We start from the raw sequence: 26,912 nt of genomic DNA on the forward strand, positions 1-26,912 counted from the left end.
ATTGAAATTTGCTAAGAATAGAACTTAAATGCTCTCTTTCTCTCTCTCTCTCTCACACACACACACAAGATAAATAAACAAGATGGAAGTGTTAATTAACTAGATGGGCAAATCCTTTCACAGTGTATATGCATGTGAAATCACCATGATGTACACTTTATATCAATTACACCTCAATAAAGCTGAAATTAAAAGAGAGAACACCAATATCTGCATCACATATGCCATCTGCTGGTGACTCCAAAGCCTCAGCTTCTTAAGGTGTCAAAGCTGAGCTGGGTTCCGTGAAAAGGAGAGGTTGGCCCTGATTCCACTCCCCAAACTCCATCTGCACGTTGTCCCTTAGGCTCTAGGGCACCATTATTTATGTACAGGATTTGGGAAGTCTTTGATAAAACTAGTCTTTCAGTTTCTGGCCTTTATGAATTAATAGCTTTTCAACTACTCCAAGGAAGAAAGAATACACACCTCCACAAGAAGTAGACAACAGTTGTAAGATAGAGCTTGTTCTCAACTTCCAAAGCAATTCCCATACTCTTTTAATCATGCAGAGTATAGACCTGGATTATTTAGTATAGAATAGGTTATGCCGTGGCATACAAATCATGAGAACTTAGTGTTATTTTTTTGCCCACATATAGTCTCTTGTGGGTCAGTGTCTCTCTGGGGCAACTTCTCTGCAAACAGTGCCTCGGAGATCCAGGCTAATTCCACCTGGGGACCCTATTATTTCAACATGCAGCCCTATGATTACCACAGCAGGGAGAGAAAGAACGTGGGGACTCACACGCTTTCTATAAGAGAAAGCTTTGGCCCCAAAGTCACTGGCCCTGACTAACTACAGGGCAGCTGGGAAATATAGGGCAACATGTGGACATTTGGTGAACTTTAAGCATCTCTGCAACAGAACACTTCTTAAGGGGAAATTCATTCTTGTGGACACCCAAGGGTTCAGCAATCCTAATATGAGAAATGCTGACTTTAAAAGCCTGAGCTTTATTTATGAAAATATCTTTATCATTGTAAAAATGTTAATCATAACTGCAAAAGATAAGTTTTATCAGTAGATTTTTCTTAAAGAAAGAAGAAATGTTATCATTAGATAGTGGTGAGCCACAGCTCTGCCGCTTACTAATGACATGGATTAGGCAATCCATTTAAGATCTCATCTCCCTCAATTTCTCTACTGTAGCATAGTGAGAATGAAAGGAGGCTGAATAACAGTATGATGGCAACACTATTAAAGTAGAAACAGGGGCACCAGCCTGGCTTGCTCGGTAGAGCATGCGACTTTTGATCTCAGGGTTGTGAGTTCAAACCCCACATTAGGGGTAGAGATTACTTAAAAATAAAATCTTAAAAAAAATAAAATAAAATAGGAACAACATTCTACATAGAAGAAGACGGGAATTCAGTGAGCATAGGCCTGTCAATATATATTTGAAGGAAGAAAACAGTGAATAACTGAAAACCCAAAATTATCAATTGTAATTGACTTTGGGAGGTGTAGAAATTTCTTTTCTTCCGTTTTTTTTCTTATGTTTTTCAAAGTTGTTAGAATGAGGGGTACCTGGGTGGCTCAGTTGGTTAAGTGTCTGCCTTCAGTACAGGTCATGATCTCAGGGTCCTGGGATCGAGCCCCGCATTGGGCTCCCTGATCATCAGGGAGTCTGCTTCTCCCTCTTCCTCTGCCCCTACCCCTGCCTGTTCCCTCTCTCTCTCTCAAAAAAAAAAAAAAAAAAAGCTAGAATGAACCTGGGTTATTTCCATAAGAGAAAAACCCTATTTCTGAAATAGTATGAAAGAGGCAATAGAGAAATTTACTTTAAAAATAAGCATGTTTGGGCGCCTGGGTGGCTCAGTTGGTTAAGCGACTGCCTTCGGCTCAGGTCATGATCCTGGAGTCCCTGGATCGAGTCCCACATCGGGCTCCCTGCTCGGCAGGGAGTCTGCTTCTCCCTCTGACCCTCCCCCCTCTCATGTGCTTGCTCTCTCTCATTCTCTCTCTCAAATAAATAAATAAAATCTTAAAAAATAAATAAAAATAAAAAAATAAAAATAAGCATGTTTTACAAATATAAGCTAGTATTTAAAATTAAATGTATTCCACTTTGTCACAATTCAACATGTTTTTAAAAAATCATTATTTTTATAGTCTCCTCTAATCCTTTCCCTTTCTAGTTTGCTTGGTTTTTAATTAATTAATTAATTTATTTATTTTAGAAAGTAGGTCTTTTAAATGATCTAAACCATGACTTTGGAGCATCAAAATACCTACCAGAAAAATTTCCATGGGAAACTCGATTGGGTACCGATTGAAAGAAATTCTGATACATTTGTTGATTCTCAGCACAACAACAGCAGTTAGAAATAGTAGGATGCTGGTAGAATTAGCTTTTGGGAGGGTTACACAGTAGTTAACTATGTTCTGAAAGAAAACAAAATTACAAAGGCTTAGAAGGGGGTATGATAATTGCCTTTATCTAAAAAATGACACTCTCTCTAGATTAGTTCAAAAAGAAATCCCTAGGCAGTGTCTCTGGGCACAAATGTCTTTATGAGCATTACTAGCACAGTGAGGGCAAATGGGAGGATATATATATTTTTTTAAGTTGAAAAAGAGATATTAAAAGATAATAATGCCCGATAAGGAGAGAATACAATTTACATGTTTCAGTGTAATGGAAAGGACCCAGCAGTTCTGTTTATCAGCCTATTCTTTACTAATTTTTCTAGACCATTGATGATCTTTAGTATGGCTCCTATGCCATTCTTGCATTAAGGGACTACGTAGCATTTTATATTCTTTAGATGTTTTAGGATACAGGTCTGCTATGAGGCAATTAATAGGAAGCATTATGATACGTTACAGTATTTTAAAAACCTAATTTTAATGTAAATCATGTTTGTTTAAAGGACTGGGCAAAATGGTTAGTGCAACTGAGAACGTGATCCCACCGGCATCTGCAATTAATTAAGACTGTAAATCTAGAAGAGATGGAATTATTTCTAAGACCTTGTTGACCCAGCCGCCTCTGCAGCAGTCTCTCCACTCGGGTCCACTTCCTTTTGGAGGCAAGGGGAGGGGCACCTGTATCTCGGGGTGAGGGTAGAAATTACTCACATAGAAGAAGGAGATGGGACCAGCGTGGAAACTAATCATAATCCCGAAGATGCAAGTCAGTTGGGACAGAATAATGTGTGAAGCCGCGGCAGCCAGGTAAGCGCTGATTGCAGCCTCCGGCAGGTACGTGGCCACGAAGCCAAAACCTAGCAAGCCCATTGATAGCTGCAGGAGGTTCAGATGGAAAAGAAAACCAGAGTGAGACAGAATGTCACCAAACCAACAAAGGCATCAATTAGGCGCTCTCCAGGAGGTTTCCGACAAAAAAGTTCAGTTAAGCCCTTTGGGTAACTCTTCCGTCTCTCTTTTTCTCAGCAACTGAAATTGACGAGCTACGTCCCTGGTGTTGATTCAGGAGCTCTCCGCACCCGCGCTAGACCACACTTCCTTCTTGCTTCAGGAGCACTTCAGCTTAAGTTCTTGCCCGAGGATCTATTGACCTTATTACTGTGAGGTTAACAGTGACCAAGTGGTGATCAGAACAAGCTTTTGCCTTTTTAAGGGCCCTTTTGTTAAAAGCTTTGATAGCCCTTTTCAGGAGATGTTAATATCCCTGCGAGGAATGCGGCTTTTCACAAAGGAAAAGACAAGTTAAAAAACCCCCGGGTTCCAGCTCAAACTCCTCGGCCTTTGACTTTTATCTTTACTAAGAATGGTTAAACTGAATGTATGTCTTCAGGATTATATATATAATAGATAATATGTATATATTATATAACATATATAAGACGTAAATTCAGTTTCTATAAATCCAGTATACATAATAAATATAATTTATATATTATATATGCATAGTACATGTAAAATACTATATTACATTTAATACATAATTTATATATTTATGTTACATAAATAAATGTAATTATGTATGTTATATAATAATAATTTATATAATTTATCTGATTATATCTTCGTATATAATTACATATAATTCTATATTTATATATAATTACATATACCACAAATTATACATTAAATATAAGGTTACAATATAGTATTTTATATGTACACATGCATATATAATATTTAAGTTATATATGTATATTATATATACATATTTTTAAATATACAAAGGATCTAAAAGGGTAGACCCCGAACTATTAATAGAAGATACCTTTGGGGAATGGGATTCAAGGCTGGGGCAATATTGGGGTGCCTGGGTGGCTCAGTCAGTTAAACGTCTGCCTTCAGCTCAGGTCCTGATCCCAGGATTTTGGGATCAAGCCCAACAGGAGGCTCCCTGCTCAGCGGGGAGTCTACCTCTCCCTCTCCATCTGCCTCTCCCTCTCCATCTGCCTTTCCCCCCAGCTCATATTCTTTTGCTCTCAAATAAATAAATAAATAAAATGTTTAAAAAAGGTTGGGGCAATATTTTAAGATTTATGCACTTTTTTTTATTAGAGACTCTTGCAATATACATATCCATCTATTCCCCCCACACACACCCCAAGTAGGCTCTATCTCCAATGTGGGGATTGAACTCACGACCCTGAGGTCAAGAGTCACATGCTCTACTGACTGAGCCAGCCAGGCGCCCTCCATCTTTTATAATAAAAAGCAATTAGAGGGCGCCTGGGTGGCTCAGACGGTTAAGCGTCTGCCTTCGGCTCAGGTCATGATCCCAGTGTCCTGGGATCGAGTCCCGCATCGGGCTCCCTGCTCGGCAGGGAGCCTGCTTCTCCCTCTGCCTCTGCCTCTCTCTCTCTCTCTCTGACTCTCATGAATAAATAAATAAAATCTTTTAAAAAAAAAAAAAGGCAATTAGAAAATTATGGATAGAGGGTGAGCCCCATTCCCCTTAAGAAAGTAGGTTAAGAAAACTTGCACAGCCTAATGAAGAAGATGGGGAAAGAGAAGTCTTGAAGCCTACTATTGTTAGCTCACCTTCCACTGCACTAGAAGCTCTCAGAAAACAAACTTGGAAGAGTAAATCTTTGAGGTTTAAAAGCTTTTGTTTCCAAGCTTTCAGTCAGTTGAGCCCTGTCTCTCTACAATCTCTGGTCATTACTGTCCATAATGTTCTGTTGCTCTAATCGCGCCAGTCAGCTTCCTGTCTTTTGTGTGACTGGCTGATTTCTATTTCTGTGCTTATGCATGAATTCCTCTTTTTTTTTTTTTTTGCTATTTCTGCCAATCTATGTCCATCATCTCTTTCAAGAGCTCAATAAAATTCCTCTTCAGGGGCGCCTGGGTGGCTCAGTTGGTTAAGCAACTGCCTTCGGCTCAGGTCATGATCCCGGAGTCCCAGGATCGAGTCCCGCATCGAGTCCCGCATCGGGCTCCCTGCTCAGCAGGGAGTCTGCTTCTCCCTCTGCCCCTCCCCCCTCTCATGTGCTCTCTCTCATTCTCTCTCTCTGAAATGAATAAATAAAATCTTAAAAAAAAAAAAAATTCCTCTTCAGGAGATGTGCTGAAAAGAACATGATTCCTAGGGAGGAAGAACTTGGCTTCAATCCTGGTTCTGCCACTCACTGGCTGTGTGAGCTTGGACAAGTTAACTCAACTCTCTGAGCCTGTTTCCTCATCTATAAAAAGTGAATAATACTCAACATGCAGTGTTTTGTATGGATTACATTGTATAATACATGTAAAACACTTAAATCTGAGAATAGTGACAGATGCACATACATTATCACTCATTCTTCATGCCATCTCTTTCCTTCCACTTTGTAAGTGGCAAATATCTATAACCATAAAACTCTTTCTTGCTCAACTGTAATGTGGCATCAGAATCTGTGTTAACCTAATTTTCTAGGCAGCCAATGTCAATCCATCAGAGTTGGACTATGACATGAAACCTATTGGCCATTCTTATAGAAAGCAAGTACTAAATGTTCAGTGAATGAAGAAAAGTCTCAATACATGGTTGTTTCCTTCACAGACAACTCCAACCAACTAAAGGTTATTCCTGTACTTCACATTGTTTTGACACTGAACACTTCACTTTTATTAATATTAATTTGCACTTTAAAATTATCTAAAGTGCAGATTCTGGAGGTAGACAACCCTGAGCCTAATTCCCAGTTTGGGATCTTACTGGCTGTGTCACCTTGGGCAATTCACTTAACCTCTCTATACCTTTTTTCCCTTAAAATATGGATCATAGTAATACCTACCCTCATACAAGGAGTTGCAAGGATCAAACGAGATGGATACATGTAAAGTGTTTTTGAACAGTGACTAATACACAGCAATAAATGTTATCTATTATTTTCTAGTACAGACTTTTTAAAATCTAAACTTTTTATTTTAGATAACTGTAAATTGATACGCAGTTGTGAGAAACATTACAGAGAAATCTGGTGTACTCTACTCAGTTCCCCCCAATGGTAACATCTTACAAAACTATAGTTGACCCTTGAATACCACAGGGGTTAGGGGCACCCCCCCCCACAGTTGAAAATCCATGTATAACTTTTTTTTTTAAGATTTTATTTATTTGAGAGAGGGAAAGTACGAGCAGGGGGAGGGGCAGAGGGAGAGGGAGAAGTAGACTGCTGAGCTGAGCAGGGAGTCTGATGTGGGACTTGATCCCAGGACCCTGGCATCATGACTTGAGCCAAAGGCAGACGCTTAACCGACTGAGCCCCCCAGGTGCCCTCCCCCCATGTATAACTTTTGATTCCCCCAAAACTTAACTCCTATTAGCCTACTGTTGACTGGAAGCCTTACCAATAACATAAAGAGATGATTAACGTATATTTGGTATATGTGTTACATACTATATTATTACAGTAACATAGGATAGAGAAAAGAAAATGTTATCAAGAAAATCATAAGGAAGAGAAAATACATTTACAATACTGTACTGTATTTATTTTTAAAAATCTGCATATAAGTGGGCCTGTGAAGTTCAAACTCATGTTGTTCAGGGGTCCATGGTAATTGTTTTAAATATTTCTTCTACATACATTTTGAACCACATCACAGTGTTATAATTTCATTTCAACCATCAAACATAATTTAGAAGGCACAAGAGGACAAGGAAAATCTATTATATTTATCCATATTTGTACTCTTTCCTTTGTTCTTTCTTCCTTCCTGATGTTCCAAGATTCTTTCTTTTATCATTTCCTATTCAGAGAAATTCCATTCACCATTCTTTTAGGGTAGGTCTGCTGGTAGCAAATTCTTTTAGTTTTCATTCATTTGAGAATGTCTTGATTAACCTTTGATTCTTGAAGGATATTTTCACTGGGTATATGATTTTGGATCGACAGTTCTTTGCTTTTAGCAAACAGAAAATATTGTGCAACCTCCTTCTGGATTCTATGGTTTCTGATAAGAAATCTGTTGTCAGGGGCGCCTGGGTGGCTCAGTTGTTAAGCGTCTGCCTTCGGCTCAGGTCCTGATCCCAGGGTCCTGGGATCGAGCCGTGCATTGGGCTCCCCGCTCTGCGGGAAGCCTGCTTCTCCCTCTCCCACTCCGCCTGCTTGTGTTCCCTCTCTTGCTGTGTGTCTCTCTGTCAAATAAATAAATAAAATCTTAAAAAAAAAAAAGAAATCTGCTGTCATTTGAGTCGCTCACCTCCCTCACCTCATAGGTAAAGTGTTTTTCTTACTGCTTTCAAGATTTTTTTCATTGTCTTTAGTTTCCAGAAGATTGGCTCTGATTTGTCTTAGGGTGGATTTCTATGGATTTATCTTGTTTGAAATTTTCTCAGCCTCTCGAATCCATAGGATTATATCTTTTGCCAATTTGGGGAGTTTTCAGCTGTTATTTCTTCAAGTAATTCAGCCCCATCTTTTTTCTCCTCTCTTTCTGGGGACTCTTATGATATGAATATTAGATATTTTGTTATCACCCTACTTGTCCCTGAGGCTCTGTTCATTATTTTTCGTCTGTTTTCTCTCTGTTGTTCTGATTGGGCAATTTCCATTGTTCTTTCTTTGAGTTCATTCATTCTTTCCTGCCTCCTCTATTCTGCTATTGAGCCCATCCTTTGAATTTTTAATTTTGGTTATTGTACTCTTCAGTTTGAAAATTTCCATTTGCTTCTTCATATTTTCTGTTTACTTGCTGAGACTTTCTATTTTCTCACTGTTTCAAGCATGTTCATTGTTGCTTGCTGAAGCATGTTTAGGATGGCTGCTTTAAAATCTTTGCCAGATAATTCTAACATCTCTGTCATCTCAGTGTTGGCATCTTTTTATTGTCTTTTTTCATTCAAGTTGAGATTTTTCTGGTTCTTGATAAGACAAGGAATTTTAAGTTCAATGATAGACACTTTGGGCACTATGCTACGAGACATTGGATCTTATTTAAACCTTCTGTTGTAGCTCGCTTATTTTGACAAAGTGATGGCAGGGGAGGGGGCAGGTGCCATCTCGTTACTGCCTGTAGATGCACAAGTCCAGCTTCTCCCCTAAGTTTCCGCCGACAGCTGTGGCAGTAAGGACTCTTCATTATTGCTGGGCAGAGGTGGGAGTTCTGGCTCCCCACTAGCCCTCTGCTGATATTATCCTGGCTGGAAGAGACAGGAATGCCTTGCTTCTTCCCACTTGGCCTCCACTGATACTACAACAGAGCGGGTTGTCTTCTTCACTAGGCCATCTCTGACACCACCCTAGCAAGGAGTAGGAAGGGGGTCTCATTACTGCACAGTGGGAATGAAAGTCTTGACTCCCTACTTGGCCTTCTCTGACAACATCCCAGTTGGAGGATGGGTGGGCACTTCATTACAGGTGGGTAAGGGTGAAAGTCTAGGTCTTCAGTTGGCTTTTGTTGGCATGAGGGCGTTGATACCACAGTTTTGTTTTGTTTTTCCTTGGTGTTTGTCTGGAGTATAGTAGTTATTATGTAAAAGTTTTCAACCTTGCTAGCCTTTTTTGGTGCTGTGGCTATAAAGAACAGACTTCTGTTAGGGCTGTGTGTGTATGTGCACGCACAGGTATTAGCATTTTGGGTTTCTGGCTTCTTCAGCACCAAGTTTGAAATATAAGAGGAAAGAGAAAACCCTGGAAACTCACCACTATGTTGTTACTTGGATTCGGAGGTTCTGAGCCAGTTTGCCTTCTTCTTTCCACTTTTCAGAGTCTCTTATGTTTGTGTTATATATAACGTTCCAAGGTTTTTAGTTGTACTTAACAGGAGGAATAGGGAAAAGTACATCTATTTCATCTTCCTGGAAATGGAATGTCTCCTCCTTTATTAGATGAAAAATAAACTGAGGCTCAAAGGAAGTGAGGGAACATGCCCAGGGTTATGTAGATAATTCATAGGTTGCTGACTTATTGCTTGTTATTTTGTCTTTTCCTACAAGATTGAATTTTTAAACCACAGGAATTTCATCTTTTTTAATTTTTGGTCTCTATCAAAGTACCAAATTCATATTTCTGTATCCAGTTGTTATAACATATTGATGCTTACTATGTGACAGGCTCTGCGCTGAGGGCTTTACATGTATTTTCTCACTTAGTCCTCATAAGTACCCTGCAAAGTAAATGTTATTATTCCCATTTTGTACACAAGGAAACTGAGGCCCATAAAGGTAAGGTGATTTAAGTAAGTCATATAGCTGGTATCAGGGCCGGACTTTGTAGGCTTTCAGTAAAACCTTACCTTATAAAAGACGGTCCCAGGAGAGATCAGCAAAAATTAGCTAGAGAGTAGATTGGTTGCAAAAAAAGAGAAATAAAGCTAGCACATGTGACTTTAGTTCAATGGGTGAAGCTTTAGATGGTAGACTCTGAGAGAAAATCAAAGACACACCAAAAGTAAGTTTTGATATTTTAATATGTCATTGATATTATTGTCATTTGGCTGTGCTCCTGACATTTTAGGAAAAGGATTCCAGGTCTGACTCTAATGCTTACTTAACCCAAAATATAGTATGTGAGCCTATGAGTGCTAATCTTGTTGAAAGAATATAGAGAGGTTTTTTTTTTTTTTTAAACATGAAATCATGAATAGAACTCTAGATCATAGTCCCTAGGACCCTTCTTTAGTTTTAGAGAAGGGACTGATGAGAATGTTCAGTGTCTCATCCTAAATCAATGGTGAATGATTTCTGAGGAGGGGAGAAGTTTTGTCACTAAGGAGAGCCTATCCACATATCCTGTAAGTTTTCCAAAAATAAACCACAAAAGTTCCAGATATATAACAACAGATAACAGGAGCAACAAAAGGAAGGGGTTCATTTGTAGCTCCTTTATTTATTTATTTCTTCTTCAGGGGTTCAGAGACTCAGATCCTACCTGAATAATCCCAGTCAGAAAAGTTGTGGATGCCACCACACTCAAGGATCTGTTATAGTCCGCAAGGAAGGAGGGCTTAGAAAAGTCATCCCTGATGAAAGTTCCCAGAATCAGGTGGCCATTGTTGAATGGGTACAGCCTCAGGACATTGATCATCAGAGCACTCATAAGGAAGAAGGAACCTGTGAAAGAAGGTGTTGAGGCAGAAAGTGCAGTTTTAAATCCAGGTAACCTGACATATTTGACAAAAGCAAGGCATGGTCTGATGTTGTTTTGTCTTTGATCTGAAGAACTTTTCTTTTTTGAAGGTGGCCATTGGAGAAGTAAGAAAGAGCAAAGAAAAGAACTCTGGCTCCGCATGCCATGACCAACTCCCAGAATTTAGATCTTGGTGGTCCAGGTATTAACCTCTTTACAATATGGGCATATGGAGTGGGATTCAAAGAGAAATTGGCTGGAAATGCCTATCAGGCTCAGCCACTGTACCTGCTCTTAAAGATGGTAAATGAGATTGTGGGGAGTGGATCAGAAAATAAAGCTAATCAATAATAATAAGAAAAATAACAACTATCACTTATGAAGTATTTACTAGGTGCAAAATGACACTGAGCTAAACCTATTTCAAACATGATTTCATTCAGTCCTCCAGTCCACATAGTCACATATAGGAGCAAAGGCAAATCTTACCTTTAAATTGCCTAACAGAAACAAAACTCTAGTAGCCTTATTATCAGTATTTGGAAATGATTGCAATATGCCCCAGGAACTTGGAAATATGGGAATAAAATTGTTTGCTCAGTCTCCAAATGTAAAATCAACACATAATGGATTTTAGTAAAGACATGTGATATTGTCCTTAAAAAAAAGGCAGGATTAGCACTCCACATCTAGAATAATGGGATGGTAACCAGACTGAATATACAAACGTATCTGGAGAAAAAATGTGTCCGTCAAAATGATCAGTGTTGGTTGGGTGGTCAGTTGTTCAGTGGGGAAGCCAATAAAAAGGCACTTTACTAAGTAGATGTTGGCAATGTCCTTCCAAGATTATTGCGCATTTTGTGGTTTGATTTCTATGCTGGTTTACTTAAGTGAAGAAAATGTGCTGCTTATATGACCTTCAACTAGTTTGGTCCCTGTGACAGTTATTTCTAATTATAAATTAGTAGATGGACTTTGACTCAGGGAAGGAAGGTGCTTATCCTATGGATTTGAGTGCTTTGATTACTGTGACAGCATTTTCTCATTGTAAATTAATAAGCTAACATGGTTGTTATAAAGTAGGCCCATGGACTTGGGTTATTACAGGTCCAGCTGAAAGATGGATCCACTCTAGGAATATTGGCAAACTTGCCTCTGGATCTTCTGGGTTGAGGGCAGTCAGATTTCAGTGGGTGGGAATTTCACTAAGGGTAGTACCTCTGCTGTCTAATTGCTTTGGGAAACAGCTGGCTGGCTGACTTGTCTGGTGGTGACATTAATAATGGCTCAATCTCGAAACTCTTAGTGCTCACCCTATGGATAGAATGTCCATCTTTTGCCTCCTTTTTTTCTACCTTAAACATAGCTTTAATTGGGGTTCTTAGCCAATAAGGGAATGACTGAGGCAGAAAGTCCATCCACCGCCTGTGGTTCCAGTGCCGAACTCACCAATGGACATTTGATGACATGATCCAAAAATGACATAAATTACTGAAGAACAGAAAGCTGCATAACAGACATTGAGAGGAGGAATCAGTTGCCTTGCCAGCAAACTAAACGTCAGGGCTGAAAAACAAGATAATTTAAGTAAGGAAAGGTAGGCTGGCTTTTCATCTTCAATAAAAACTGTAAAGAATATTTACAATAAAAATGACCCACGTGTCTCACTGACTGAGTGTGGTAACAACATCTCTTGACATATAGCCCTTCACTAGTCCCTTTTATTACCTCCTTTGATACTTAGCTTCTCCTCCCACTTTACCATGTGCTTTTACACCTCAGTTCTAAATCACAGGCTCAAATACCTCTCACTTCAAGGTCTTCATGCTAATCGTGGAAAACAGACGCCACAACAATAAGACCTCTGCTTCCAACAGCTCAGAAGCAGCCCCATTTCACCCCTAGTCTAGTAGCAGAAGGCCCTGGGGAATCCTCTAGGACTGGAAATAAAGCTGGAGAGCAAGGCAAGAACCATGCTTAATTGGCTTGATTCCACGTTGGCATGTGTTTCCTCTCTTCCATATGCCAATTATTTAGGTCTCTTTCTTCAACAACTCCTTCAATACTTACTTTCTTTTCCAAGAACACCATGAGAATTTGGAAATTTTGAAGCAAATGGATTAACATGCATGGTGTCATCCTTTGATGTCTCAAGCCCACAGCTCCTGCCCTGAGGGCCTATCTTTTTTTTTTTTTTTAAGAGAGAGAGCAAGAGAGCACACATGCACATGTGCAGGGGTGGGGGAGGGTTGGCGGTGGGGCAGAGGGAGAGGGAGAGAGAGACTCTTGAGGAGGCTCCACACCCGGCATGGAGCCTCATGCGTGGCTCAATCTCATGGTCCTGAGATCACGACCTGAGCCAAAATCAAGAGTCTGATGATCAACCGACTGAGCCACCCAGGCACCCCTGAGGGCCTATTTTCAATTTACATCTTACCGTGTGCTCTTCTGAATTCAGTTACAAGTTCAGTGAGTCAATTTAGTGTCTTAGACAAGCAAGGCTTTGTGTGTGTGTGTGTGTGTGTGTGTGTGTGTGTAGAAGTTCAAACACATACAAAAATAGAGTATAATGAGCTCCCATATACCTATCACCTGCTTCAACAGTGGTCAACTCATGGTCAATCTTGTTTCATTTATTCCCTCACTCCTTTCCCACTTCATATTATTTTTAAGCAAATCCAAGACATGAAATTATTTCATATATTGATATTTCAGTATATATCTTTAAAAGAAGACCCTCTTTTTTTATCTTTTTTTTTTTTTAAGATTTTATTTATTTATTTGAGACAGAGAGAATGAGATACAGAGAGCATGAGAGGGAGGAGGGTCAGAGGGAGAAGCAGACTCCCTGCTGAGCAGGGAGCCCGATGCGGGACTCGATCCCGGGACTCCAGGATCATGACCTGAGCCGAAGGCAGTCACTTAACCAACTGAGCCACCCAGGCGCCCCTCTTTTTTTACCTTTAAAGTAACCTCTACACCCAGTGTGGGGCTCAAACTCATGACCCTGAGATCAAGAGTCTCACACTCTACCAACTGAGCCAGCTAGGTGCCCCAAAAGAAGACCCTCTTCTATTTTATTTTATTTTTTTTAAAGATTTTATTTATTTATTTGAGAGAGAGAGAGCGTAAGTAGGGGCAGAGGCAGAGGGAGAGAGAGAGGAAGAAGCAGACTTCCCACTGAGTAGGGAACCCGATGTGGGACTCTATCCCAGGACTCCAGGATCATGACCTGAGCCGAAGGTAGACTCTTAACCAGCTGAGCCCCCCAGGCACCGCAGAAGACCCTCTTTTAATTTAACTACAATACCATCATTATACCTAAGAAATTAATAATGGTTCTTTATCAAATAGTCAGTAAATGTTCAAATTTCCCTGCTTATTTCATAAATGGTTGTGGTAGAGGGCCCCTAAGATGATCTGCAATGGCTAATTGGTATTCATGCCTCTGTGTGATCCCCACCTCTTAAGTGTGGGATGGACCTAGTAACTTGCATCTAATAAACAGACTACAACAAAAATAATAGGATGTCACTTTTGAGAGTAGGTTGCAAGAAGATTATGGCTTCTGTCTTGGTTGCTCTCTGACTCACTGTCTCTTTCATCCAGGTCACCACCTGCCAGCGTTGGCTTCAAGAGTGTGTGACCTATGCAATTAAATAGGGCTTAGAAGGCTCCACACTTGGCTTAATGCTCTACTCTGACCATCTTGAAATTCTGAATAATTTTTGAACTAGGGGTTCTGCACATAGCTGATCCCATCAGCTGCCATGTTAGGAGGACACTCAAGTGCTCTTGGAGAGGCCCACAAGGTGAGAAACCCAGGCCTGCCAGCAAACACATGAGTTAGCTTGAAGGCTGATCTGCCCCAGTAGAACCTTGAGATGACGGACAGCTTGATTACAACCACACGAGAAACCTTCAGGCAAAGATTTGCTGGGTTATGGGGTGATCTTTAAAAAAACATTTGCTGGGGCGCCTGGGTGGCTCAGTTGGTTAAGCGACTGCCTTCGGCTCAGGTCATGATCCTGGAGTCCCGGGATCGAGTCCCGCATCGGGCTCCCTGCTCGGCGGGGAGGCTGCTTCTCCCTCTGACCCTCCTCCCTCTCATGCTCTCTGTCTCTCATTCTCTCTCTCGCAAATAAATAAAATCTTAAAATAAATAAATAAATAAATAAAATAAAAAAACATTTGCTGGGCGCCTGGGTGGCTCAGTTGGTTAAGCCACTGCCTTCAGCTCAGGTCATGATCCTGGAGTCCCTGGATCGAGTCCCGCATTGGGCTCCCTGCTCGGCAGGGAGTCTGCTTCTCCCTCTGACCCTCCTCCCTCTCATGCTCTCTGTCTCAAATAAATAAATAAAATCTTTAAAAAATAAAAAATAAAAATAATAATAAATAAAAAAACATTTGCTATTATATGTTGTACTATCTTTTACAATCTTTGTATTAGGACTCAAATGAGGTTCTCACATTGGTTGATAGGTCTCTTAAATCTTTGTAATTTATAGTTTCTCCTTCCACATTTTTTTTTCCTAAGCAAGGCTCTAATGATTGCACAAACAAAAAACCAACCCCCCCAAAAAAACACCCCCCCCAACCCACAGAGAAAAATTGCTCAAATTAGCTTAAGCAAAACAGGAAATTTACTAAAAGAGTACAAAGGGCAGTTAGGCCACATCAGAGACTGGAACCAGAACTAAAAAACCATCAGGATCTAAGGCAGCGATATCCCTATTTTCTTTATCTCCAGGCTTGCACAGTCTCCTGTCTTTGTTTCCAGTTTGGGGCTACTGTGAACAACATTGTCATGAATATTCTTGCACATGCCTCTTGGTGCATCAATGTACAAGTTCCTTGGGATTCTATATCCTGAAGCATAACTGCTGGGGCATTTGCCAGAAAATGCCAACCTGTTTTCCAAATGGTTATACAATTTACACTCCCACCAGCATTGTGTGACAGTTCCCATCATCTGCATCTGTGTTAGCACATGATACTGTCAGATTTCAATTTTTAGTGTATATGAGTTAGCGTCTTACTCATTTAAACTTCACTTTTCACTTCACTGATTGTCAATAATATTGATCAGTCTCATTGAGTTGTTTCCTTACAGATTTGTAGGAGTATATATATTATAGATTTAAATCCTTTGTTGGATATATGTATTACAAATATCTCTCCCATTCTGTGGTTTGCTTTCCAGTCCTCATGTGTCTTTACATGAACAAGACTTTTACTTAATTCAATTTATTAGTCTTTTCCTTTTAGGCAGGCTAGTGCTTCTCATGTCTTGTTTGAGAAATCATTTTCTACTTCAAGATCATGAAAATATTCTCCTACATAAACCTAAAAAATCTTTGTTTTACCTTTCACATTTAGGTCTTTAATCTACCAGGAATAGATTTTTGTTTATGGCATGAGGAAGAGGTCTAAAAATTGTTATTCGTTGTTGTTGTTATTGTTGTTTTTAGTAGGTTCCACGCCCAGCCTGGAGCCCAATGTGGGGCTTGAACTCATGACCCTGAGATCAAGATCTGAGCTGAAATCAAGAGCTGGACACTTAACTGACTGAGCCAACCAGGTGCCCCTAAAAATTGTTTTTTTCATGTAAGTATCCAGTTGTTTCATATCATTCATTAAAAAGTTTGTTTCTATAGTGACACATCTGATATAAACTATGCAACATATATTTGTGTGACTCTTTTCTGTTCGATTAGTCTGTCTATCTCTGCAATACCACACTGTCTTGCTATTTTGTAGTAATTAGTTTAGTAATAGTTTTGATAAGTTAGTCAAAAATGCCTAATTTTATTGTGAAATATAACTACCTATAGAAAGTGCATTAAAATAGATGTTGATGGGGTGCTTGGGTGGTTAAATTGGTTGAGTGACTGACTCTGGTTTTCAACTCACGTCATGATCTCAGGGTGTGGGATCAAGCCCTGAGTTGGGCTCTGTGCTCAGTGAAGAGTCTGCTTGGGATTCTTTCCCTCTGCCCCTCCCTCGACTCATGCACTCTCTCATGTGCACTCTCTCTCTCAAATAAATAAATAAATCTTTTAAAAAATAGATGTTGAGCTGAATAAATACTTATAAAACAAACACCTTTGTTACCACCACCCAGGTCTTTGATTACAATTCTACCTATCCCCACAAAGGTATTCATTATTCTGACTTCTGTGATAATAATTTCTTTGCTTTTCTTTATAGTTTTACCCGTAGTGCACATATTTCTAAACAATACAGTTTAGTTAAGTTTGAATTTTATATTAATGGAGTTACACTGTATGCAATTTTTATTTCTGCTTCTTTTGCTCAATGTCATGTATATAAGAGTACTCCATGTTGTGGTGAGTTGCTTGAGATTGCTCATGTTCCTTCCATGTATTCCAATATATGCATATATGAAGGTTTATTTATTCTGTCTACTTTTGGTGGACATTATCTTAAATATTATAACTTTATATTAAGTCTTGATAATTGGAGGAACAGGTCTTCCCGTGCTGTTCTTTCAAAAGAATATGGCCATTCTTGTTTTTTTGCATTTACACATTCATTTTAGAATCTGCTTATAGTGTTCTATTAAAAAAATCCTGTTGGGATTTACATTAAAAAAATAATGAATCTATAAAGTTTATTTTGAGAGCACTGAGATCTTTAAATATTGAGTCTTCTAACCCCTGAACATGTTTTTTTCAAGTAATTTCAAATAATTTAACAATTTAATATTACTCAGTAAAGTATAATTTCTCTAAAAAGGCCTTACATATCTTTTCTTATTTCATTACAACTTATTTCATATTTATTATGCTTTGGTAAATGGTATCTTTTTTAAAATTTCACTTTCTGTTTCCTTCAGGTACATAAGAATATACTCGATTTTTATATATGATCTTGTATTGAGCAAACTTGATAAAATTTTATTAATTCTATTAATTTATTTGTAGATTATTTTCTTCATTAAAAAATCATCATCTGGATGCCTGAGTGGCTCAGTCGGTTAAGCGTCTGCCTTCGGCTCAGGTCATGATCCTGGGGTCCTGGGATTGAGTCCTGCATTGGGCTCCTTCCTCAGTGGGGAGCCTGCTTCTCCCTCTGCCTGCCACTCCCCCTGCTTGTGCTCTGTCTCTCTGACAAATAAATAAATAAAATCTTTTAAAAAAATCATCAACTATAAATAATGAAGTTTTATTTCTTCCTTTACAATCCTTATATCTTATATTTCTTTTTCTTGCTTTAATATACTGCCTATGAATTCAAGTATAATGTTGAATAGCCCCTTTTTACTCTTTTTAAAAAATATATCTTATTGATTTATTTTTTAAATAGGCTCTATGCCCAGTGTGGGGCTTGACCTCGACCCTGAGATTAAGAGCATGCTCCACTAACTGAACAAGTCAGGTATCCCAGCCCTTATTTATTCTTTTTTTTTTTTTAAGATATTTTTTATTTATTTATTTGACAGAGAGAGAGAGAGCACAAGCAGGCAGAGCCACAGGCAGAGGGAAAGGGAGAAGCAGGCTCCCCGCTGAGCAGGGAGCCCGATGCAGGACTCGATCTCAGGACCCTGGGATCGTGACCCGAGCCGAAGGCAGCCGCCCAACCGACTGAGCCACCCAGGCGCCCCAGCCCTTATTTATTCTTGATAAGCAACATATAGCACAAAGAGAAAGTCTTTTGAAATGTAGGGTTTCTTTTTTTTTTTTTAAGATTTATTTATTTATTTTAGAGAGAGAGTAAACAGGGGGGAGGGGCAGAGGGAGAGGGAGAGAGAATCCTCAAGCAGACTGCCTGCTGAGTGCAGAGCCTGATGCAGGGCTCAATCCCAGGACCCTGAGATCATGACCTGAGCCTAAACCAAGAGCTGGCTGCCCACTCTCTGAGACACCCAGGTGCCCTGAAATATAGGATTTCAAATAACTTACCAAGTTATACAGGGAAGTAAGAAAATTACTTGGTACGAATCTGAGAACTAAGTGGTCTAATCTTGGTTAAGCTTAGGCTGTGGAGAAATAGAGGGAAACGAAGTTTCCAAACTTTCCACTACCTTAAAAAATTTTTAAGTTTTTAAGAAAAGTTAGACTTAAAGAAAAGTTACAAAAATAATAGTTCCCATATAACCCTTACTTAGCTTCTCCTAATGTTAACATTTTATATATTCATAGCATAATTATCAGAATCAGGAAATTAACATTATAAATTAACTAACGACTTTTCCCACTAATTTCCTTTTTCTGTCCCAGGACTCTATCTAGAATCCCACATTCCATTTAGTTGTTATTTCTCCTTAGCCCTGCAATCTATAATAGTTCCTCAGTCTTTACGTGACTTGGACACTTTGAAAGAGTATTAACAGGTCAGTTATTTTGTCAAATGCCCCTCGTTTGGGGATAGTCTTAGGTTTCTGCATGATTGTACTAAGGTTACATGGTTTTAGTGAGAATACTACAGACATGATGTCATGTCTTTCCTAGTGCGTCTTATCACAGGATTCATAAATCTCTATATGTCTTACTACTGGTGAGGACATAGCATCAATCACTTGGTTCAGGTTGTTTCTCCCAAGTTCTCTACTGTAGAGTAGTGAACCAGTTAGCAAATATCTTGAGGAAGATTCTTCAAAACTATGCAAATCTCCTTACATAGTTTGCAAACTTTCACCCACTAATTTTAACATCTGTTAATGGATTTTATCTATGACAATTATTACTGTGGTGTTTCCCTAATGGTGATTTTCTATCTTCTTTATGTTTATAAATTGGAATTCTACTGTAAGGAAGATCTAGAACTTTTTAAATAAGTTCTTCACCATGTAGTATTTTTGTTTCATTTGAAGGAAATTATTAAGTTGTCAGGTACTGCCTATTCAAATGTAAATAAAACTTTTGAATTATTTATACTACAAATTATTTCATTATTCACACTACTTAAAATAATACACAATCCCTTAGTCAGTTAGCAAGAGTTGCTCAGATTCATTCATTCATGTAGTTATGTGATTATCATTATTCACCAAAGATCTTGAGTACCTACTATGTGCTAGATACTATGCTGGATGCTAGGTAAACTTATAAATCCTAATGCAATTCTTCTTTTGGTATGAAATTACAATGATGATTTGGTAATTTAGCAGGGGTATGTCCTCAATTTTGACCATAAATGAAGGACCTTTCATAAGTGGGAGTCAGTAGTGGACTCACAGTTAAAACGTCAGTGCCAAGAGTTCAGGTCTTTCATTGTAGCCCTCTAGAGACTTTCTGATACTTTTCTGGAAGTGAATGTACTGATACAAATGGAACATTTTGGTTTATAGCTGCCACATGCAAATTTTAAAAGGTACTCCTTTATTTTGGGAATGCAAGGCTGGTTCAATATTTTAAAATCAATTAATGTAATCTACCATATTAACAGTTTAAAGAGAAAAATCACATGGTCATATCAATAATGCAGAAAAAGCATTTGACAAAATACAACATCCATTCCTGATAAAAATTCTCAGCAAGCTAGAATAGATGGAAAGTTCCTCTACCTAATAAAGGGCATCTACAAAAATTCTACAGTGAACATCATACTTAATGGTGAAAGATTCAATGCTTTCCCTCCTAAGATCAGGAACATGGCAAAAATGTCTATTCTTACCACTCTTATTCTTTATAATGAGTTTGGAAGTCTTACCCAGCCCAATAAGCAAGAAAACGTCATAAAATAGGGACACAACTGTCCCTATTTACTGGTGACATGATTATCAATGTAGTAAATCCCAAGGAATCTACAAAAGATTCTTAGAACTAATAAGTGAGTTACAGGGTACAAGGTGAACACACAAATCAATTGTATTTCTATATGTAAACAGTGAACAATTGGAAACCAAAACCGTTTTTAATTACTACAAACAATATCTTCTCCCAAATGAAATGCTTAGGTATAATTCTAACAAAACATGTGCAGGATCTGTATGCTGAAAACTACAAATGCTAATGAAGGAAATCAAAGAAGACCAAAGTAAATGGAGAGACATACTGTGATCATGGATTGGAAATGTAACATAATAAAGATATCAATTATCTCCAAAGTGATCTATGGACTTAATGCAACGGCTACCAATATCTCAGTAGGATTTTTTTAAAAAAGATTTTATTTATTTATTTGTCAGAGAGAGAAAGAAAGAGCACAAGCAGGGGGAGTGGCAGGCAGAGGGAGAAGCAGGCTCCTCGCTGAGCAAGGAGCCCGATATGGGACTTGATCCCAGGACCCTGGGATCATGACCTGAGCCAAAGGCAGATGCTTAACCGACTGAACCATCCAGGTGTCCCTCAGTAGGATTTTATTTTTGTAGATATAAACAAGCTGATGCTAAAATTTATATAGAAGAATAGCTAAAAACAATTTTGAAAAAGAACAAAAATGGAGGGATCACACTACCAAATTTTAAGACTCATTATAAAGATACAATAATCAAGACATGATATTGGTAAAGGGATAGACAAGTAGATCAATGGAACAGAATAGAGAGTCCAGAAATAGGCCCACAAAAATATGGCTGTTTGATCTTTGACAACAGTGCAAAAACAATTCAATGAGTGATAGCCTTCTTTAAAAATGAATGTTGAATATGCAACTAAAAATAAACCTTGACCTAAACTTCACACTTTATGTAAAGATTAACTCAAAGTGGATCATAGTTCTAAATGTAAAACATAAAGTTATAAGACTTTTAGAAGAAAACATAAAAGAAAATCTTTGTGACCTGGGGGTTAGGTGAAAGTTCTTATATATGATAGGAAAAGCACAATCTGTAAAAGGAAAGAAAATGGATAAATTGGACTTCATCAAAACTAAAACCTTTTGTTCTGTCAAACACACTATCAAGAGAATGAAAAGATAAGCTACAGACTGAGAGAAAATATTTGCAAACCACATATCTGACAAAGGACTTGTATCCAGAATATATAAAGAAGTCTCAAAAATTAACAATAAGAAAATAAAAATTTTTTTTCCACTTAAAAAATGGGCAAAGGAGTTGAACACTTCACTACAGAGGATATGAGGGTAGGGGTGCCTGGGTGGTTCAGTTGGTTGAGCGTCCAACTCTTGGTTTCAGCTCAGGTCATGATCTCAGGGTCATGAGATTGAGCCCCACGTGGGGCTCTGTGCTCAGTGCGGAGTCTGTTTGAGATTCTCTCTCCCTCTCCCTCTGCCCCTCCAGCTAATCTCTTTCTCTCTCTCTAAAATAATAAATATATAAATATCTTTTTAAAAAGGATACGAGGAGAGCAAACATGAACATGAAAAGATGTTCAACCTCATTAGCCATAGGGAAATACAAATGAAAACCACAGTGAGACATCACTACATACCTCTTAGAACGGCTACAATAAAAGATAATAAAAACTGGCCTTCATCAAAATGAAGAATTTTGCTCTGTAAATACTCTGTTAAAAGGATGAAAAGACAGGCTATGGATTGGGAGAAAATATTTACGAAACACAAAAGACAAAGGACTAATATCTAAAATACATAAATAACTCTTGAATCTGAACAGTGAAAATGCAAATAATCCAATTAGAACATGAGCAAAAGACAAGAAGAGCCATTTCATTAAAATATACAGGTGGGGAATTAGCAAAGGGAAAGATCTTAAACATCATTACGCATTAGGGAAAGGCAAACTGAAACCACAATGAGGTCTCAGACACCCCTACTAGAATGGCCAAAAAAAAAAAAAAAAGTAGTGACAACACCAAATGCTAGTGAAGATGCAGAGCAACTGGATCACTCATAGATTGTTGGTGGGAATATAAAATGATACAACCATTCTAGAAAAAAGCCTGGCAGTTTCTTAAAAATCTAAAGATACAACTATTCTAAAATCCCAAAACTGTGCTCCTGGACATTTATCCCAGAGAAATGAAGACTATGTTCATTAACCTATGTACAGCAGCTATATTTGTAATAGCCAAAACCCAGAAACAATCCAGATATACTTTAAGTGTGCATGTTTAAATAAACTATGGTGCATTCATACCATGGAATACTACTCAGTAATAAAAAGGAAAAAAACTACTGATACATACAAAAACCTAGATGAATCTCCGGAGAATTAAGAAGAGTGAAAAAAAGGCAATCTCAAAGAATTACAAACTGTATGACTCTATTTCTATAAATTTCTTGAAATGATAACATTCTAGACATGAAGAACAGATTAGTGGTTGCCAGGGTTAAGGAGGGGATGGGGGCAAGGGGCAAGTGGGGGTAACTATAAAAGGGCAACGTGAGGGATCCTTGTAGTGGTAGAAATGTTCTGTATCTTGACTCTATCAATGTTAATATCCTGGTTGTGAGATTGAACTATAGTTTTTAAGGTGTTACCACTGGGGAAATGGAGAAAGGATACAAGGAATATCTCTGTAGTTTCTTACAAATGCATGTGAATCTATATTTTTTTAAAGATTTATTTATTTATTTGAGAGAGAGAGAGAGAGCACAAGTGGGAAGGAAAGGAGGGAGAGGGAGAGAGAGAATCTCAAGCAGACTCTACGCTGAACATGGAGCCCACATGAGGCTCAATCTCATGACCCTGAGATCATGACCTGAGCTGAAACGAAGAGTCGGACACTCAACCAACTGTGTCACCCAGGTACCCTTGAGAATCTATAATTATCTCAAAATAGGAAGTTTAATTAAAGAATACAGACAACATCAAGTGAAGGGCGTGGAGGAACTAGAATTTTCTACATTGTTGGTAGGAATGAACAATGGTAGGTACAGCCGCTCTGGAAAACAGTTTCGCAGTTTCTTATGATGTTACACACACAGCTACCATATGACCAACAATACCACTCCTGGGTATTTACCTTAGAGAAATGAAAACTATGTTTTCCGAAAAACCTGTACCTGAATGTTCATAGCAATTTTGTTTGTGACAACCGAAAACTAGACATGATCTACCAACAAGTGAATGGGTAAACCAGCTGTGGTACAGCCATGCAATGAACAATTACTCAGCCATGAAAAGGAGCAAGCTTTCCATGCATATTACAATTGCCATTAATTTCAAAGACATCATGCTGAATTGAAGAAGCCAGCCTTCGAGAGTTACAGACTGTCTGAGTCCATTTAGACCATATTCTCAAAAAGACAAAACTGTGATGATAGAGAACAGATCAGTGGTCAGGGGAGGATGGGACTAAAAGGAATGGCATAAGAGTGTTTTGGGGCCGATAGAACTGTTTGTATCTTCATTGTGTTGGTGGTTACATAAATTCATACGTGGGTTTAAATTTATAGACTTAAACACCAAAAGGATGGGGCGCCTGGGTGGCTCAGTCGTTGGGCGTCTGCCTTTGGCTCAGGTCATGATCCCAGGGTCCTGGGATCGGGTCCTGCATCGGGCTCCCTGCTCAGTGGGAAGCCTGCTTCTCCCTCTCCCACTACCCCTGCTTGTGTTCCCTCTCTTGCTGTCTCTCTCTCTCTGTCAAATAAATAAATAAAATCTTAAAAACACAAAAAACAAAAAACAAATAAACAAAAAAAAACCCCAAAGGAAAGAAAGTCAATTTTACTCCAAGATAATTAATTATTTAAAAAGGGATCCCTTTTCTCCAACTAACAGCCTTGTGCCAGAGTTGGATATTAGCTACCACTTGCCCTTTGCTCGGCCTCTTTCGTGCTTTGTATGACCTGTACCGTCACAGGTTTCAAACCTGTCTGATTGGTCCCAGAAGAATAAAGGAATAGTGTTTAAATACTATGTGGGGAATTGCAAACTACTATGAGTAAAGGATTAATAAAATCTTTTCTCTTTGTCTGTGGATAAATTTGATATTGGGTTAACTTTCTAGCTGTTTCTTTGGAAACCTGGTAAAGGTGAAATGTCATCTGTTACCAGCCAACACTGGTTATGGCAAAAATGAGCCTGATTAGTCTACTATATCTGGACCAAGATGATCGGTGAATGAAGGATAAATATCCAGTGGGAATTGTTAGCTTTGAGCTGCTCTGAGCACAATAACTCTTGTAACTGGGCATGCCATTTGTGGGACCCTGGAAGCAACAGTTACGAGAATTACAAGAGATGTTGGTTCCTATTTGGGAAATGCGGCTTCTAAAGCCCATAAAACTCCTGTGCCTCTGTGTGATCTTGTTGTCTTCTATCTGAACTGCCACTTGGGAGACCAAAGAGTGGCCCCTGGACCGCTTTGTGTGTAACTTACTGAAGAGATGCTAGCATGCTATGTTTCCTATCTTTTACCTTCCTAAGGAAAACCAATGCCAACTGAGGTCTATTATAGTTGTGTGAGTATGAAATGACTAATTAAGCAAAAAAACCCCACAACCATTGAATGGGCATTGCAAATAATCTTGAAAGTATTCTATCTAAACTAACTGAGTTTTTTTTTTAAAGATTTATTTGAGAGAGCGAGTGAGTACTGGGTGGGGGAGGGGCAGAAGAGAGGGAGAATCTCAAGCTGACTCCCTGCTGAGGGCAGAACCTGACATGAGGCTCGATCCCACAACCCTGAGATCATGACTTGAGCTGAAACCAAGAGTCAGACGTTTAACCAGCTGAGCCACCCAGGCACCCCAAAACTAACTGAATCTTTAGGAACCACCCTGGAAGAGTTAGAAATCTGGCAGGTAAGGGAACAGATGGTAGTAATGTGAATAGAATTCACCTATTTTTTCTATTCATCTAACACAGGTAATTGTTTACTCTGGGTGAGCAGACAAGGTCTGATAGGTTGTGGGTGAAAAGGCTTCGAATGTTCCTTACCTTGGGGAATTTGCACAAGGCCAACAGTTAGACCAGCAAGTAAGTCTCCAAGAAGCCAATCCTTGAACCGATACAAACACATCCACTCCAGGAAAGGGAAAATCGTTAGTATGCATCTTAGGAACTTGTGCCATGAGCAGCTGTGAGGAAGAAGAACAGAGACTTGATAAGATTTTCCAAAGAAAAAGCCCACATAGCCAAGAAAAGACCCAGTGCATAATTGTTCCCATACAGCAGAATTTCTTGTCCGCACTACTGACATTTTGACATAGTGGACTAGATAATTCTATGTTGTCGTGGGTGTGTCCTGTGTACCGTAGGATGGTTAGCAGCACCCCTGGCCTTCACCCACCGGATGCCAATAGCATCCCCTCCCCTGGTTGTGACACACCAAAATGTCTCCAAACATTGCCAAATGTTCTGTGGGGGACAAAATCACCTCTGGTTGAGAACCAAATGCCATATATATATATGACAAGAACTAAGCCTTATAGTCTAGCATACAAACAGGATGTTTGGAAAGAATTAAACCTACCAATTTTCCAGTAGAAAAATGGGACTGTTACTGCTTTCTCTTGATAAGGACAGTGTTTTGCGATGTGATATTGGTGGGAGGCAGGGGCCATTAACACATCCACATCATTCCCATATACCAATTTTCTTTACTGAACATTAACTCTATGTGGCTTTGATCTGTAGTATGTAGAAATTTATAGAAAAGGTAGGTAATGGAATCCTGGGTTTTAGGAGTTAGCCATATAAAGAAAAAGCAATAAAATAAAGCTTTTTTTTATCCTTTACCCTAGTGGACATCAATCAGAACAAATTTTATTATCCAAGGGACATTTGGCAAAGTCTGGAGACATTTTTGGTTGTCATACTGAGGGAGAGGGTGCTATTGGTATCTGGTGGGTAGAGGCCAGGGACGTTGCCACACATCCTATATAGTGCATAGGACAGCCCCCTCACCAGAGGTCCAAAATGTTAATGATGCTGAGATTGAGAAAACCTATATTAACCTTTAAATCATCTAAAACAGCAAACCACTGTTAATCAGTCAGTCAATTGGTTAATCAATCAACCAGTAAAACTAATTTGGTTTTAAATTGCTTTTCGTTATTTACATCTTAGTATGGGCTGAAAGCAAAAAGTGTGAAGGCTTTTCATGTATGAGCTATAGTTGGATAACTGGGATTTGACTATAGCAACAAATAGAACTTTAGTGTATGCAAAGCTAAAATGTGTGCTCACAAAGAATTTCACATGCTTGACTCTCACAACTATGAGCATTACTATCCTAAGGTAATTGAGGCCAAATAAGTGTAAGTGATTTTTCCAAGCCCCAGAGCTAGGGCTACAAACCAGGGCTTCTGATTCCTACTTCAGTGTTCTTGCCAATCTATTACCATCCATAGTTCATATCGACAGCTATTAAATTCTGTTTGGGAGCCAGGACAAAGACCATTGGTTTGGAAGGAACTTCACATTGCTATTTTTATGAGAGTCCCAGGATGTTAGGCAAGGATACCCACTGTATTCTCTCCAGTTATGACCCCCAAAGGAGAGAACAGAGCATGTCATGGGGACAATTTGTTCCTTCATCTGGTCCTGTCTCTCC

General features: G+C 38.9%; 1 protein-coding gene across 1 annotated transcript in view; it reads right to left on the reverse strand.

Annotated features, from left to right (window-relative positions):
• SLC26A8 (solute carrier family 26 member 8) overlaps positions 1-26,912 on the reverse strand; it is an 80,923-nt gene that overhangs the window by 49,990 nt on the left and 4,021 nt on the right. The window contains exons 2-6 of the mRNA XM_034990807.1: positions 25,295-25,434; positions 11,971-12,087; positions 10,321-10,502; positions 3,125-3,289; positions 2,279-2,428 (exon numbers count right to left, since the gene is read on the reverse strand). Coding sequence (XP_034846698.1) covers positions 2,279-2,428; positions 3,125-3,289; positions 10,321-10,502; positions 11,971-12,087; positions 25,295-25,434 — 754 coding nt within the window. The remainder of the gene's footprint in view (positions 1-2,278; positions 2,429-3,124; positions 3,290-10,320; positions 10,503-11,970; positions 12,088-25,294; positions 25,435-26,912) is intronic.

The sequence above is a fragment of the Mirounga leonina genome, unplaced genomic scaffold (genome assembly GCF_011800145.1).
Source record: "Mirounga leonina isolate KUSES-001 unplaced genomic scaffold, KU_Mleo_1.0 Mir_53, whole genome shotgun sequence".
NCBI lineage: Eukaryota > Metazoa > Chordata > Mammalia > Carnivora > Phocidae > Mirounga > Mirounga leonina.